The 17,414-nt window shown below is 44.8% G+C and overlaps 1 protein-coding gene across 3 annotated transcripts in view; it reads left to right on the plus strand.

Moving 5' to 3' along the window:
- LOC110494462 (zinc finger CCCH domain-containing protein 18) overlaps positions 1–17,414 on the plus strand; it is a 40,581-nt gene that overhangs the window by 6,037 nt on the left and 17,130 nt on the right. For all 3 annotated transcript variants that reach the window (XM_036953889.1, XM_036953899.1, XM_036953894.1), the window contains exons 2-12: positions 2,668–3,584; positions 5,965–6,049; positions 6,543–6,694; positions 6,806–6,901; positions 7,164–7,321; positions 7,441–7,470; positions 7,751–7,868; positions 8,080–8,366; positions 15,054–15,242; positions 15,408–15,533; positions 15,725–15,820. In XM_036953889.1, coding sequence (XP_036809784.1) covers positions 2,682–3,584; positions 5,965–6,049; positions 6,543–6,694; positions 6,806–6,901; positions 7,164–7,321; positions 7,441–7,470; positions 7,751–7,868; positions 8,080–8,366; positions 15,054–15,242; positions 15,408–15,533; positions 15,725–15,820 — 2,240 coding nt within the window. In that variant the 5' untranslated portion in view covers positions 2,668–2,681. The remainder of the gene's footprint in view (positions 1–2,667; positions 3,585–5,964; positions 6,050–6,542; positions 6,695–6,805; positions 6,902–7,163; positions 7,322–7,440; positions 7,471–7,750; positions 7,869–8,079; positions 8,367–15,053; positions 15,243–15,407; positions 15,534–15,724; positions 15,821–17,414) is intronic.

Consider the following 17,414-nt stretch of genomic DNA (forward strand, 5'->3'; position numbering starts at 1 on the left):
GAGGACTCTCAGATCCTCTGGTCTTATGAAACCAAGATTCAACTCTTTAGCCTGAATGCCAAGCATCACATCTGGAGGACACCGGTCACCATCCCTATGGTGAAGCATGGTGGTGGCAGCATCGTGCTTTAAGGATCTTTTTCAGGGACTGGGAAACTAGTCATGATCGAGGAAAATATGAATTGAGTTAATTAAAGCTCCAGAGTGCTCAGACTGGGGCTAAGGTTCACCTTCCAACAGGACAACAACCCGAAGAACACAGCCTAGACAATGCAGGAGTGACTTCGGGGCAAGTCTCTGAGTGGCCCAGACAGAGCCTGGACATGAACCCAATCTAACGTTTCTGAAGAGACCTGAAAATAGCTGTGCAGCAACTCTCCTCATCCAACCTGACAGAGCTTGAGAGGATCTGCAGAGAAGAATGGGAGAAACTCCACAAATACAGGTGTGCCAAGCTTGTGTCATACCCAAGAAGACTCCATGCTGTAATCGCTGCCAATGGTGCTTCAACATGGTACTGAGTAAAGAGTCTGAATGCTTATGTAAATGTGATATTTCAGTTTATTTGTAATAATTTAGCAAAATGTCTAAAAACCCATTTTTGCTTTGTTATTATGGGGTATTGTGTGTAGATTGATGAGGGGGGAAAGATTTAATCCATTTTAGAATAAGGCCATAAGGTAACAAAATGGGAAAAGTCAGAGGTCTGAATATGCACTGTATAGGATAGGCCTTGAATAGAATACAGTACATACTTATGAAGTGGGTAAAACAGTGTGTAAACATTATTAAAGTGACCAGTATTCCATTACGATGTACATAGGGCAGCAGCCTCTAAGGTGCATGGTAGAGTAACTGGGTGCTAGCTGGCTAATGACAGTGACTAAAGTTCAGGGCATGGTACTGAGTGGAGGCTGGCTAGTGACAGTGACTAAAGATCAGGGCAGGGTACTGAGTGGAGGCTGGCTAGTGGTGACTATTTAACAGTCCGATGGCCTTGAGATTTAGTTGTTTTTCATCCTCTCGATCCCAGCTTTGATGCACCTGTACTGGCCTTCTGCATGGTACTGAGGTAAACAGGCTGTGGCTCGGGTGGCTCAAGTCCTTGATGATCTTCTTGGACTTCCTTTGACACCGGGTGCTGTAGATGTCCTGGAGAGCAATGTTCCCCCGGTGATGCGTTGTGCAGACCATGTGATCAAGCCCGACAGAATGTCCTCAATGGCGCATCTGTAAAAGTTGGATGGTTTTAGGGGCCATGCTGAATTTATTCAGCCTCCTGAGGTTGATGAGGTGCTGTTGTGCCTTCTTTACCCACACTGTCTGTTTGGGTGGACCATTTCAGATTGTCAGTGACGTGTATGTCGAGGAACTTAAAGCTTTTCAATTCATCCACTTCGGCTCATCGATGTGGTTGGGGGCATGCTCCCTCTTCTCTCTCCTGAAATCCATGATCAGCTCCTTTGTTTTGTTGACGTTGAGGAAGAGGTTATTTTCCTGGCACCACTCTGCCAGGGCCCTCACCATCTCCCTGTAGGCTGTCTCGTCATCGTTGGTAATCAGGCATACCACTATTATTGTCTGCAAACTTGATGATTGAGTTGGAGGCGTGCATGGCCACGCAGTCATGGGTGAACAGGGAGTACAGGAGGGAGCTGAGCACACACCCTTGTGCGGACCCTGTGGTGAAGATTAGTGGAGTGGAGATGTTGTTTCCTACCTTCACTTGGTGGCCTGTCAGGAAGTACAGGGCCCAGTTGTACAGGGTGTGGTTGAGACCCAGGGCCCCAAGCTTGATGATGAGTTTGTTAGGGTAACATGGTGTTGAAGGCTGAGCTGTAGTCTATGAACAGCATTCTTACATAGGTATTCCGCTTGTCCAGATGGGAGAGGGCTGGGTGCAGTGTGATGATGATTGCGTTATCTGTGGATCTGTTGGGGCGGTATGCAAATTCCAGTGGGTCTAGGGTGTGGTAAGGTGGAGGTGATATGATCCTTAACTAGCCTCTCAAAGCACTTCATGGTGACAGAAGTGAGTGCTACGGAGCGATAGTAATTTAATTCAGTTATTTGCGTTCTTGGGAACATCTTAAAGCAAGTGCAGACAACAGACTTGGATAGGGATTGAATATGTCCGTAAACACTCCAGCCAGCTGGTCTGCGCATGCTCTGACGCGGCTAGGGATGCCGTCTGAGCCGGCAGCCTTGCGAGGGTTAACACGCGTAAATGTTTTACTAATGTCGGCCACGGAGAACGAGAGCTCACAGTCCACGGGAGCGTTGATGGCCCGTGTTGGCGTCACTGTGTTTTCCTCGAAGCAGGCAAAGAAGGTGTTTAGGTTGTCTGGGAGAAAGACGTTGGTGTCCACGACGTGGCTGGTTTCCCTTTATAATCTGTGATTGTCTGGAGTCCTTGCCACAAATGTCTCGTATCTGAGCCGTTGAATTGCGACTCCACTTGATTGCCTTACGAAGGGCATGACTGTTTGTACTCAACCATTTTCCCAGTCACCTTGGTGTGGTTAAATGCAGTGGTTCACGCTTTCAGTTTATTTTGGCAGTTATCTGTATATTGCCTAGAGACATTGTCTTTGTGTATTAACATTGCCAAGTGTATCTATTTTATTGACAGACAATTCTATTAGTAAATTCTTTCTTCTGTTTTAGTGGATCATTCTCCAATGGACACCCCTGAGAGTCCCACCCAGTCTCCTGAAAGCCCCAACCAATCACCCCAATCCCCAGAGGAAGAGAGGGGAATTTCTGACAGTGAGTTCCTGGCATCCCCCGAGGAGGAGGAGGACAGGCTGCTCTCTGACACTGAGCTGCTGAATGATGAAGACAACGGTGGTTTAGATGAAGAGGGTGGTGAAGGTGGGGACTCTGAGCTGGATGATGACGAAGATGGGGGGGTAGTTCAGGAGCGTATCTCTGACCCAGAGGATGATGAAGCTGATGGGGAAGGTGGAAGGGATAGGCATACTATTCTAGAACAGGAGCAGGAGGAGTCAGTGGGGATGGTGATGATGGGACAGGAGCGACAGGAAAGCCAATCAGATGAGGAGGAGGACCGGATCAGCCAAACTCCTAAGTCCCCTGATTCTGAGCCAGAGCAGGAGAGGTCATCCCCCTTAGCTGAGGAGATGTCCAGCCATGAGAAGGAAGATGAGAGTGGGGAACCGTCTGTGAAGCTGGCGGTGGAGACAGCAGAAGTAGATGATGAAGAGGAGGAAGAGAGACTGAGGAGGAGGAGGGTGGTGGTGAATCAGATGAAGGAGGAGTTGTCGTCTGTGTCCAGAGAGCTTGATGAGCATGAGCTGGACTATGACGAGGAGGTTCCTGAGGAGCCCAATGTTCTAGCGCCTGAAGAAGATGACGAGGTGGAGAAAGGACCCAGAGAAGGGGATGAGAAAGAGGACAAGAGCGTCAAAAAGAAAGAGAAGATACCAATCCTTCCTCCATCCCCGAAAGACGGTCCACCTAAGAAGCCTGAAGAGTCCAGGGCTCAGGACAGAGGAAGGAGAGATTCCTTTCGTGACAAAAAGGACGAGGATGACGGAGAGATTGATGAGGGAGAAATAGATGTAAGTAATGTGATTTATATGCTCTCTTCAATCTGCATTATACTTTTAATCAAGAAACTGATTTCTTTGAGTATGCAGGACTACTCACACTGAGATATGGGAGGGAAGCAAAACAGGAGAACAGATCAAGTACAGAACTGCAAAGTCAGAACTGGGGCTGTTGCAGTGACCATATTACGGTCACACCAACAGGCATGTATGTGTATTGACCACAGTCAAATTCCACGTGACCGTTGAGTCACGGTAATCTCCTATGCACTCTGTACATGAATGGCACTGATGCGTTGGGACTACACAACTCGCTAACGACCGTCAAGCCGCTATCGACCGTCAGCCCGCTAATGACTTGATACGCAGTGCACTATTGTCCCTCTAATCCAGCGTTTCCCAAACTCTGTCCTCTGGAATTGACTTTTTTGCCCAAACACTACACAACTGATTCAAATGATCAAAGCTTGAGGATTAGTTGATTATTTGAATCAGCTGGGTAGTGTTTGGGCAAAAACCAAAACGTGCACCCCTTGGGGTCCCGAGGACCGAATTTGCGGAACCCTGCTCTAACCACTCTGACATCAACGCAAATACACTGGAAAATCACATCAAACACTCATCATCAAAACAGTATTGTGCTTTTAAAACTCACTGTGATCGATCAACTTGAAAAAAGAAGTTCAAAAACAGGTTGAAACTAAGTGAAAAACGTGTTCGTTGTGGATCTTGTTTTAAAGCCAAACAAGGAAATGGACAGCACTTTCTAAGGGGATGATTCATTAAAAGCAATTGACGTGGCATGTAGTACGCCTATAGGCATATTAGAGCTTATGCATACGCCTATCTATGATCACGCCTGGGAAAAAAGTCTGAATTAATGTAATCATTGTGCCGTTATACAATACATAGCCTAATAGCCTACCACATATTCTTTGGTACGTAATTGGTCTAGCCTATAATCCAAAACTAAACTAATTCTAGTATTTGCCTTTGAGTGTGGACTGAATTATTATACATACTGGATGGACGGTTTACCTTATGCTACGCTCCAACATTACTATCCATGAGTCTGGGAGAGAACCTTCAGGCCTTGGTGATGCTGTTGGTTCATTGATTGTGCAGGGTGGCTACAGAGTAGGCTGGTTAGCCTACAATTACAGCGAATTAGTATTTGATTAGCCTCACCACCATGTGTTTCCATCTCCTCTCTCGTTCTCGTTCATTCCTTTTTGTGAGCGCATAGAGAGAAATATGTTTCATTGTGTAAAACATGTTACTATCGGTGTTCCTGAACAGATTTCACGTGGTTGCTTTCCCAAACGAAGCACTGTGTAGCTGCAGGAAGAGGGTTGGAGACCCCTTGACATAGTTTGGGTAGAATATCACCAGCTCCTCAAACAGCCCAAACATTTCTATATGCAATCCACAGGAGGCTGGTGGCACCTTAATTGGGGAGGACGGGTTCGTGGTTATGACTGGAGCTGAATCAGTGGAACGGTGTCAAATATATCAAACTCATAGTTTCCAGGTGTTTGATGCCATTCCATTTGCTCCGTTCCAGCCATTATTATGAGCCGTCCTCCCCTCAGCAGCCTCCACTGATACAATCCTGTGTGGAACACAGAGTTTTGATGATTGCCACTTAAAAGAGGATTCCAGCTTTCTACTGCAACTATATTTATTTCTCAGCTGCTAATATTCAGCACATTGCTCCGCTGTAAAACCAGAGTCGCCTACCCGGCACGATGAAAAAAGGAGCTATGGTAAAAAGCAGCCTCCAGTCGCTATTCGAGTGCATACGGATAACGTCTTTTTTCCCTTGCCCCAGTTCTGCACATTTGATAATGGCCCATTTTAAATCGAAACTAATTCCACATATTATTAAAGACAAGATTATATTGAGAATAATCTGATGGGTGCGAATGTGATCACTTGATGAGAGAACAGCGTGTGCAGCCTGAGGCAAGGAACAGAGCACAAGCTTTTTTTGTGACTTTCTCAAAACATAAATATACTCGCATCATGCAGCCCTTATATGTTTTGATTTCTAAGACAATCTAAGGTTTGTATTAGTCACAGCTAAAGTTGCAAAAAATGATGGACTTTTTAAAGGGAAGACTTTCCAAAGGCGCCCATCAGCGGCTTGTATGTGTGAAGGCCTGAAGATGCTGAACGTGTTAATTTAAAGGCAAATTACAGTGAGATCAGCAGTCGTTTGCATGACAGTTACCATCTGACAACATTTAATGACCGCCATAGCCCGAGTCAGAACCATGTGGCAATACAAATAACCTGCCTTGCACCCTGTCCCACTGACCTAGAGTCATAAGGTTACTTCACGGATGCACATGGGGAAGTGAGTTGATATTTAGTTGTTCCATTTGTGCAGGATGATGACCTGGAGGAGGGAGAGGTGAAGGACCCCATGGACAGGAAGGTCAGACCCAGGCCCGTCTGCAGGTTCTTCATGAAAGGTACCTCAACGTACTCTCCTGTGCACCACTCACGTGTACAACACCTGTCACCTGAAACTACACTGTGCAAACATTGCGTGTGCAACTTGAGCATTCCATTCTACACCAGAGACGTATCATGAAGGTTAAACCGAAGGTAAAAACGTGAACCACTTGATCAGCAACACAAGTCTTGCGTGTTGTTGCTTCACTGATGTTCTGCTTCTGTGGCCTGTGTAGCGTTTCTCTTCTTCAATGTAACGGTCCTTTTGAAGCAGTGATATTGAAGACACTTGTTTCAGACAGCAGGGGGAAGCATTGTACTTCATAACTTAAATGAAGATAATGTGGTAATGGAATATTATTAGGAGCTAAGCCACATACAGCGATGATGGATGGCAACTTACACCCAAACACCATTTACTTCAAAGTATTTTAATTCAATGAAAATATGCTTTTTCCAATTCCCATGTGTCTGTTTTCAAAATGATACAGCTCTGTTTTTCTTTTCCAGGTAACTGCACATGGAGTATGAATTGTAGGTTCATCCATCCAGGGGTCAACGACAAGGGCAACTACTCTCTCATCTCCAAGCCAGACCCCTTCTCTCCCAACGGGGCACCACCTGGAGCACCCCACCCCCTCATTCCTGGAAGCAACCCCTGGGTATGCACCACCGCTGCACAGCACCACTGCTGTATTTGGACCTGAAGAGTGTGTGTGTGTGTTTCTGCATTGGGTAAATGTATTGTGTTTACATCTGTTTCCCTGTCTCAGGGTGGACCTGCTGTTGAGGAGCTCCCTCCACCCCCTCCTCCAGTGGAGCCTCCTGTGGAGAGTGCCTGGGAGAGGGGTCTGAGACATGCCAAAGAGGTACAACACCCTCTCAGCTCTTACAAGCATATATGTACTCCTCTTCTGTACAGGTTACTTTTCAGCACCAGCTGATATTGAGTATGTTGATTTTTTTAATTGACATTTTTCTGAGAGGGTCACCCTGCTACATTTGGCTCGTGGTGCATCTTTATAATAATACAAGTGTGCATGTGTGTTTAGCCTCTATGGGTTTGTTCAGTCAGCAGGTTATGGTGAAATCCCAGACTTTCCTTGTGTAAAAATTGCCCTATTCCCCTAGGTGTTGAAAAAAGCTACCATACGCAAAGAGCAGGAGCCAGACTTTGAGGAGAAGCGCTTTAACGTGACCATTGGAGAGGATGAGCGAGACTTTGACAAGGAGAATGATTTCTTTAGGGAACGCAGCTACCGCATCACCAGAGAAATCAGAGACCCGGGGTAAGCTCAGGAGCTATGGTTCAAAAGAGAGAAAATATCTTGCCATGGTGGATGTTTTCAAGAATTGTTTTAGACTACGTCTCTGTTTAAACCGTTTTTGGCCTTTTCTTCCCCCGTAGTGACTTGGAGTTCAGAGACCCAGTCTATCCGTAAGTACAATGTAGGGGGCAGTAGTAACGTCCTCTTTTCATGCATCTCTTATCTCTACGTTTCCCTGCTTGATTATCAGCTCCTGCTCTGCTGTGAGAATCCAGCTGGTCAGTTATAATGATCAGCCCACTCCACTAGGCCTTATGATTCACATGTCTAATTATGGGTTTGTTCAAATATACAAATAAAATGAACCCTAAATTAAATAGATGGTGTATATAGCTGCACAGCTATTTATCTCTATTGTACGATTTGTCCTCGTTTGTGATGTCATTTCAGTAATGACCCTTATGCTGATCCATACTATGACTATGAGATGGAGGCCTTCTGGAGAGGGGGACAGTATGAGAACTTCAGAGTGCAGTACACAGAGACCCCTCTGCCCTACCACTACAGTGTAAGTACACTCAGAGCGACATCCACCACCCAAGGACTACACAACTTTAAACACAAATGCACAATCGATATTAACTTTGTCGGATTTGCATTCTACTTGTAAGTCTTTTGGTTAAAGAGAATCTTGAATGCGCCGTTGAAGCGTGAAGCAGGTTGAGCCTGGCTGGAGGTCTATGGCAGTGTGTTTACAAACCCACCTGTATGAATGTTAGGAGCGTGAACGTGAGCGGGACCCGCGAGAGCGCCATCGTGACCGTGAGCGGGACCACCGCGAGCGAGAACGCCGGCAGAGAGAACGTGAAAGGGAAAGAGAGAGGGAGCGAGAGAAGGAGAGAATGCGCAGAAAGGAGGAGTGGGAGAGGGATCGCATGAAGCGTGATGAGAAGGAGAGGCCCGTCAGGGAGCGGCCTCCACGTGAACCTCGGGAGAAGAAGGAGGGGGAGGACAAGCAGCCTAAAGGTCCCCCCAGGTCCCCCATCGATACCAACATGCCCCCCAAGTGAGTAGCATGTCCTTTATTACAGGTAGCAAGTCCTCTAGACCAGGGGTTCCCAAATTCGGTCCTGGACCCCCCCGTGCACGTTTAGTTTTTTTCCCTAGCAATACACAGCGGATTCTAATAACCAACTCATCATCAAGCCTTGGTTATTTAAACCCGCTGTGTAGTGCTCAGGCACTATTTCAGCTTAAGACCCAAATGACAAGTGGACTATTCTCCCATGACTCAAATAGTCCTCCAATGACTTAAATGAAAGGAAATGATGTGTGATTTATGTGTGATTTATTCTCAAAACTCGTGACCCACCTATCACATGCTGGGTCCCAACCCATAGTTTAAAGCCTCAATCCTTAGTTGAAACTAGGGATGGGCATTTTACATTTTTGCACTGTATTTATCTATATGCCAAGAGATCTCAACAATACTTAATTTATCATAACTATTACAGATAACAAATCCTAATTGCTGATTTGCCCCATATATATGATATACATGCATACATACAGTTGAAGTCGGAAGTTTACATACTCTTAGGTTGGAGTCATTAAAACTTGTTTTTCAACCACTCCACACATTTCTTGTTAACAAACTATAGTTTTGGCAAGTCGGTTAGGACATCTACTTTGTGCATGACACAAGTAAAATTTCCAACAATTGTTTACAGACAGATTAGTTCACTTATATGTGACTGTATCAAAATTCCAGTGGGTCAGAAGTTTACATACACTAAGTTGACTGTGCCTTTAAACAGCTTGGAGAATTCCAGAAAATTATGTAATGGCTTTAGAAGCTTCTGATAGGCTAATTGACATAATTTGTTTCAATTGGAGGTGTACCTGTGGATGTATTTCAAGGCCTACCTTCAAACTCAGTGCCTCTTTGCTTGACATCATGTGAAAATCAAAAGAAATCAGCCAAGACCTCAAAAAAATATGTGTAGACCTCCACAAGACTGGTTCATCCTTGGGAGCAATTTCCAAACGCCTGAAGGTACCATGTTCATATACAAACAATAGTACGCAAGTATAAACACCATGGGACCACACAGCCATCATACCGCTCAGGAAGGAGACACCTTCTGTCTCCTAGAGATTAACGTACTTTGGTGGGAAAAGTGCTAATCAATCCCAGGACAACAGCAAAGGACCTTGTGAAGATGCTGGACGAAACAGGTACAAAAGTATCAATATCCACAGAAAAACGAGTCTTATATCGACATAACCTGAAAGGCCGCTCAGCAAGGAAGACGCCACTGCTCCAAAACCGCCATAAAAATACGGTTTGCAACTGCACATGGTGGCATCATGAGTAGGGAAAATTATGTGGATATATTGAAGCAACATCTCAAGACATCAGTCAGGAAGTTAAAGCTTGTTCTCAAATGGGTCTTCCAAATGGACAATGACCCCAAGCATACTTCCAAAGTTGTGGCAAAATGGCTTAAGGACAACAAAGTTGAGGTATTGGAGTGGCCATCACAAAGCCCTGACCTCAATCCCATAGAACATTTGTATGCAGAACTGAAAAAGCATGTGCGAGCAAGGAGGCCTATAAACCTGACTCAGTTACACAAGCTCTGTCAGGAGGAATGGGCCAAAATTCACCCAACTTATTGTGGGAAGCTTGTGGAAGGCTACCCAAAACGTTTGGCCGAAGTTAAACAATTAAAGGCAATGAGGTGTTAAAAAAAAGGTAACAAATAATTATATAGCGAGGCTATATACAGGGGGCTACCGGTGCTGGTACACTGGTTTGTCGAGGTAATTGAGGTAATATCTACATGTAGGTAGAGTTATTATAGTGACTATGCATAGATGATAACAGAGTAGCAGCAGCGTGGAAGAAGGGGGGAAATGCAAGTAGTCTGTGTAGCCATTTGATTAGATGTTATGGCTTTGGGGTAGAAGATGTTTAGAAGCCTCTTGGACCTGTCGGGTCAGTAACTGGGGGATTTCGACTCATCCTTACCCCATATGAGATGTGCAAATTCATGCTTTCTCCCCCATGTTGAAATTAGACTGCAACCACAGCGCACACAACACGCACAACCAGTTACTTAGTGGGGAGACCAACAGCAGACTGTCAAAACAGCCGTGTTTCCCTGTCTTCGCTCACTTTGTGACCGACAGGCACCTGTCCTATCAATAGATCACTAGAAGATGCATATCATTCATTCTAGTGGGAAAGGGCAATAGTGTGCAACTGTAGCCAGCAATCTGGGGCATTCCTGAATGTGGGCAATCTTGCAGGAAGGCCTCCTCTGAGCGTCCCATTGGTTCTATCATCCCTTCCCACCCCCTCGATCACCCCATTGGTTCCTCTCCAGAGGGTGGTATGGACCTCCAGGACATCTACAGCACCCGGTGTCACAGGAAGGCCAAGATCAGAGGACCTCAGCTACCCGAGCCACTTCCTGTTCACCCTACCACCATTTAGAAGGTGGGAGACAGTGCAGGTTTATCAAAGCTGGGTCCAAGAGACTAAAAAACAGCTTCTCTCTCCAGACAATTAAACAGTCACCACTGAGCCAGCTGTTGTGAGATAATTGAAAGTACATGTCTCTACCATAAGCTGCCTCCAACGTCGTTTTAGAGAATTGGGCAGTATGTCCAACTGGCCTCACAACCGCAAACCACATGTAACCACGCCAGCCCACGACCTCCACATCTGGCTTCTTCACCTGCAGGCTCTTCGGAGACCAGCCATCTGGACAGCTAATGAAACTGTGAGATTGCACAACCTAATCATTTCTGAACAACTGTCAGCAACCGTTTTAGGGAAGTTCATCCGAATGCTCGTCGTCCTCACCAGGGTCTTGACATGACTGCAGTTTGGTGTCGTAACCGACATCATGGGCAAATGCTCACCTTCGATAGCCACTAGCAAGCTGGAGAAGTTTGCTCTTCACGGATGAGTCCCAGTTTCCCGGTATGGCATTGTGTGTGTGAGCTGTTTGCTGATGTCAATGTTGTGAACAGAGTGCTCCATGGTTGCGGTGGGGTTATGGTATGGGCAGGTATAAGCTACGGACAACGAACACAATTGCATTTTATCAATGGCAATTTGTAAGCACAGGATACCGCGATGAGATCCTGAGGCACATTGTTGTGCCATTCATCTACCACCCATCACCTTATGTTTCAGCATGATAATTCACTGCACCATGTCACAAGGATATGTACACAACCCCTGAAATCTGAAATGTCCCAGTTCATGGCCTGCATAGTCACCAGACAAGTCACCCATTGAGCATGCTTTGGATGCTCTGGATCGACAGCGCGTTCCAGTTTATATCCAGAAACATTGCACAGCCATAATCAACAGCCTGTTCAACTCTATGTGAAGGAGATGTCACGCATATATATATTTAAGGTATCTGTGAACAACCGATGCATATCTGTATTCCCAGTCATTTGAATTTCATAGATTAGGGCCTTATTTATTTCAATTAAATAATTTCCTCATATGAGCTGCAACTCAGTAAAATCTTAGAAATTGTTGCACGTCACCTTTAATATTTTTTTTTACTGTACATAGTCATTGAACACTTGCCACTTTAATACATTGTACATACTGTTTTACCTACTTCCTATGTATACACTCTATTCTAGTCAAGGCTCATCCTATATAACTACTGCTGGACACACTTTTCGATTCATATAATTGTCCATACAGTCTATACACACAATCATGTACATATATATTTATTTTCCGGGCTCAGACATTGCTCGTCCTGATAACATCTGCAAAATGTGTACGCGACCAATAACATTTTATTTGAAACTGACAAAATAATGGAAACACAAACATAGTGTCTTAATAAGGCGTTGTCAACCACGAGCCATAACAAATTCAATGCACCTTGGCTTAGATTCTCCAAGTGTATGGAACTCTATTGGAGGGATGCGAGACAATTCCATAATTTGGTGTTTGGTTGATGGTGATGGAAACCGCTGTCTCAGGCGCCGCTCCAGAATCTTCAATAAGTGTTCAATTGGGTTGTGATCTGGTGACAGAGATGGCATATGGCTTACATTGTTTACATGCTCATCAAACTATTCAGTGACCACTCATGCCCTGTGGATGGGAGCATTGTCATCCTATGGGGGCGTAGCCATGGTAGCCAAAATAATGGCTTGCCCAAAATAATGTCCCTAAGCATGATGGGATGTTAATTGCTTAATTAACTTAGGAACCATGTGTGGAAGCATCGGCTCTCAATATACTTCGTATACCTAATTTACTCAAAGGTTTCCATTATTTTAGCAGTTACCTGTATCTTAGTTTGCAAGGTTGGAAGACTTTAGAAAAGCAAGTACTGAATAAGACTCACATTCCTTTCAATCTTTTACCCAGATTTTAGCAGAGAAGCATATTTACACCAGTCAGGTGGATACAGACAGGTCACTACTGTATACAACTTAACAAGCAGAGGGGGATTCAAAAGTACAGTCTTCGTCAGCCGATATGGATAAATCATTAGGGCCGGCAAAAACATTCAAAACCTGCTGTATGTAAAATATTGTGTGCTTGTAAAATGAATAAACTGGACTCTGGATGATAACAATGATGTTTGTTTCCAACATTAGGGCTGTTTCCCTAAAGAAATTAAATCTGTTTTGTTTCTTTGCCATAACACTAACGAGTATCCTGATAAGGGTATCGTCCCGGCCCTATAAATCATGTCAAAACATTTAGCAAAAGCTTTCTCGAAATATCCCAACCTAAAAAAAGACCAATCAAATGTGTGTGTGGAAGTGGGCATGACCAATGGCCAAACATTTTAGAGGCCCCCCTCTTGGCTGCAGACACAATTTTGGCGTTTTAAAGCTAATTACCTTAAATTCTACACTTTTTGCCATGGGGCTGAGAGAAGAAAAAAAACAAGCTCATTTCCTTTTCTTAGAAGGGCCAATCTGCAGTTCCTTCATATATTTTTGGATAAATACCCATTAATTGTTGGAAGAATATAACTCAGGCTTATAAATGCCTCATGAGCTTAGTTAAACTTTCAAACCCCATCAGAACCCTAAATATTTGCTTATATTTACACCAATGTCAGTAAACATTGTAAACAAAAACACGGAATAGCTCTGTCGATGAATTTCAGAGTGGTTACATTTCTCCAGGCCCATCACTATCCAGCTACCTGCCCGGTTTTCAGCTCTGCACATTGAGACTAATGCCCCTTGTATATATAGTCATTAAATGCTAGTCACCTCATCATCTGTTTTATATACTGTTGTTTACTCACTGTGTATGTATACCGTATTCTCAACACAACTCCTAATCCTAATATACAGTGCATTCGGAAAGTATTCAAACACTGATTTTTTCCCACAATTTGTTAAATTACATCCTTATTCTAAAATGGATTAAATTGTTTACTTTCCTCATCAGTCTACACATAATATCCCATAATGACAAAGCAAAAACTGTTTTTTTTGCAAAATACATTTTACATATACATAAGTATTCAGACCCTTACTCGGTATTTCATTGAAGCACCTTTGGCAGTGATTACAGCATTGAGTCTTCTTGGGTATGACGCTATAAGTTTGGCACACCTGTATTTGGGAAGTTTCTCCCATTCTTCTCTGCAGATCCTATCAAGCTTGAATGGGCAGCGTCGCTGCACAGCTATTTTAAGGTCTCTCCAAAAACGTTAGCTCGGGTTCATGTCCAGGCTCTGTCTGGGCCACTCAGAGACTTGTCCCAAAGCCACTCCTGCGCTGTCTAGGCTGTGTGCTTATGGTCGTTGTCCTGTTGGAAGTTGAACCTCGCCCCCAGTCTGAGGTCCTGAGCACTCTGGAGCAGGTTTTCATCAATGCGCCATTCATCTTTCCCTTGATCCTGACTAGTCGAGATCAATGGGATGATGGGATGTTAATTGCTTAATTAACTTAGGAACCATGTGTGGAAGCATCGGCTCTCAATATACTTCGTATACACCACTCGAGAGCCCCCCACACCTATTTTTAAACATTCTGGTAAACAATCCTTATTTACTAGCTTTGGATGAAAGCGCGAATGTTCAGGTTGGGGAACTCCTATACCGAAATTTTCGCCACACACAAGAAGCAACAAAGAACTGTTGGCTTTCTGTTCTAAAGAGGTTAGGCCTACATTTAGGTTATACCCAGCCATACAAGTACTGGAACTGTGATATGATGGCCTACATGAGTGCATAACATGGCATCAGCATATGATGTAGTCTAGGCTGTGTGTTTACACTGCAGCATCAGATTTGGCTCTGGGTTTGTTGAGACTTTCTGTTCGAGCGTCTGTCCAAATATTTGGCTGAGGAAATGGGAGAGATTCCCAGTGTTGCAACAGCTCTGATCCATATCTTAGACTCTACAGAGAGGACAGTGAAACATCGCATCCCTTTAACTTCCAATCAGTCAGTGACTGGACTGGTGCTGTCACTGAACATTCTTTTGCCATCACAGGAACAGTCCTTTGTGCAGAATGTTTTTGAATGTGTGAATAATTATTTTGAGAGGTCATCAGATAAGGTCCGTCCGTGAAGGGAGGTATATGCCATACTATGTTATGAACATAAACTGAGGAATGAAAACAGTGTATGGAACCTTCTTTATTTTGTATTTCTCTCTCATTCGTTTGTGATGCTTTATTGCTAAATGTGTGATTGATTTGAATGCCTCTCTCAACCCCTCTTCCCAGTCGGCCGATGATGGAGCCGCCTCTCAAAACGGAGCTGATGCCCATGTCCAAGCGGCCAGATGAGTGGAAGGACCCCTGGCGCCGGTCTAAATCCCCCAGGACACGTCCGGGCATGTCCGGGTCACCACCGCGGGGCCGCCGGCGTCACCGGCCCTCTGGATCCTCTGTCTCACTGTCCAACTCCTCTAGGTAGCTTTCAATTCAGCCTTACCTCTAGTCTGATACTCTGGTAACACCTTAAATCAACACTTTAAAACAATGTTTTTATTCTGCAGTAATTTATATCTACTTGAGTACTATGGGTTTCTGTGTGTGTGTTAAAGAGTGAGGTTAACTGTGGGTTTTGTTCTACAGGTCTTCGTCCCGCTCTTCCTCCTACACAGGCTCCGGATCATCCCGGTCTCGCTCTCGCACCTCGTCCTTCAGCTCGTACTCCAGCCACTCCTCCCAGCACAGCTCCTTCAGCGGCAGCCGCTCCAGGTCCATAACACACACACTCTGCCTGTCTGTCTGTCCACCCCCACATCACTGTCTGTTGAGTAGGACACCCATTCACTGAGAGCATGGTAACCTGTAATCTCAGGTCTCCCATAAGAGAGCTGATATGTATCATGGATCGGAGATGACTTAGGGTTGTAATTAAACGTGGCCTTCTGTTTGTCTCACTGCAGGTCCAGATCGTTCTCCTCGTCTCCCTCTCCGACCCCTTCAGCACAGAGAAACGCCAAGAATAAAGCAGCGGCCCCACTGGCCCTAGGGCCCAAAGGGTAAAGCTATACTCATCCGTCCATAGACATACTGTATATTCATCGGTTGTGCTGTGCACTTCCATACAATTCACACAGATCATATGTACTTTTCCTTTCATGGCTCGAGTCAATATACAGTGGGGAGAACAAGTATTTGATACACTGTCGATTTTGCAGGTTTTCCTACTTACAAAGCATGTAGAAGTCTGTAATTTTTATCATAGGTACACTTCAACTGTGAGAGACGGAATCTAAAACAAAAATCCAGAAAATCACATTGTATGATTTTTAAGTAATTAATTTGCATTTTATTGCATGACATAAGTATTTGATGCATCACAAAAGCAGAACTTAATATTTGGTACAGAAACCTTTGTTTGGAATTACAGAGATCATATGTTTCCTGTAGTTCTTGACCAGGTTTGCACACACTGCAGCAGGGATTTTGGCCCACTCCTCCATACAGACCATCTCCAGATCCTTCAGGTTTCGGGGCTGTCGCTGGGCAATACGGACTTTCAGCTCCCTCCAAAGATTTTCAAATTGGGTTCAGGTCTGGAGACTGGCTAGGCCACTCCAGGACTTTGAGATGCTTCTTACGGGAGCCACTCCTTAGTTGCCCTGGCTGTGTGTTTCGGGTCGTTGTCATGCTGGAAGACCCAGCCTCGACCCATCTCCAATGCTCTTACTGAGGGAAGGAGGTTGTTGGCCAAGATCTCGCGATACATGGCCCCATCCATCCTCCCCTCAATACGGTGCAGTCGTCCTGTCCCCTTTGCAGAAAAGCATCCCCAAAGAATGATGTTTCCACCTCCATGCTTCACGGTTGGGATGGTGTTCTTGCTGTTGTACTCATCCTTCTTCCTCCAAACACGGCGAGTGGATTTTAGACCAAAAAGCTCTATTTTTGTCTCATCAGACCACATGACCATCTCACATTCCTCCTCTGGATCATCCAGATGGTCATTGGCAAACTTCAGACAGGCCTGGACATGTGCTGGCTTGAGCAGGGGGACCTTGCGTGCGCTGCAGGATTTTAATCCATGACGGTGTAGTGTGTTACTAATGGTTTTCTTTGAGACTGTGGTCCCAGCTCTCTTCAGGTCATTGACCAGGTCCTGCCGTGTAGTTCTGGGCTGATCCCTCACCTACGTCATGATCATTGATGGCCCACGAGGTGAGATCTTGCATGGAGCCCCAGACCGAGGGTGATTGACCGTCATCTTGAACTTCTTCCATTTTCTGATAATTGCGCCAACAGTTGTTGCCTTCTCACCAAGCTGCTTGCCTATTGTCCTGTAGCCCATCCCAGCCTTGTGCAGGTCTACAATTTTATCCCTGATGTCCTTACACAGCCCTCTGGTCTTGGCCATTGTGGAGAGGTTGGAGTCTGTTTGATTGAGTGTGTGGACAGGTGTTTTTTATACAGGTAACGAGTTCAAACAGGTGCAGTTAATACAGGTAATGAGTGGAGAACAGGAGGGATTCTTAAAGAAAAACTAATAGGTCTGGGAGAGCCGGAATTCTTACTGGTTGGTAGGTGATCAAATAATTATGTCATGCAATAAAATGCAAATTAATTACTTAAAAATCATACAATGTGATTTACTGG

This window comes from Oncorhynchus mykiss, chromosome 2, assembly GCF_013265735.2.
Source record: "Oncorhynchus mykiss isolate Arlee chromosome 2, USDA_OmykA_1.1, whole genome shotgun sequence".
Classification (NCBI taxonomy): Eukaryota; Metazoa; Chordata; class Actinopteri; order Salmoniformes; family Salmonidae; genus Oncorhynchus; species Oncorhynchus mykiss.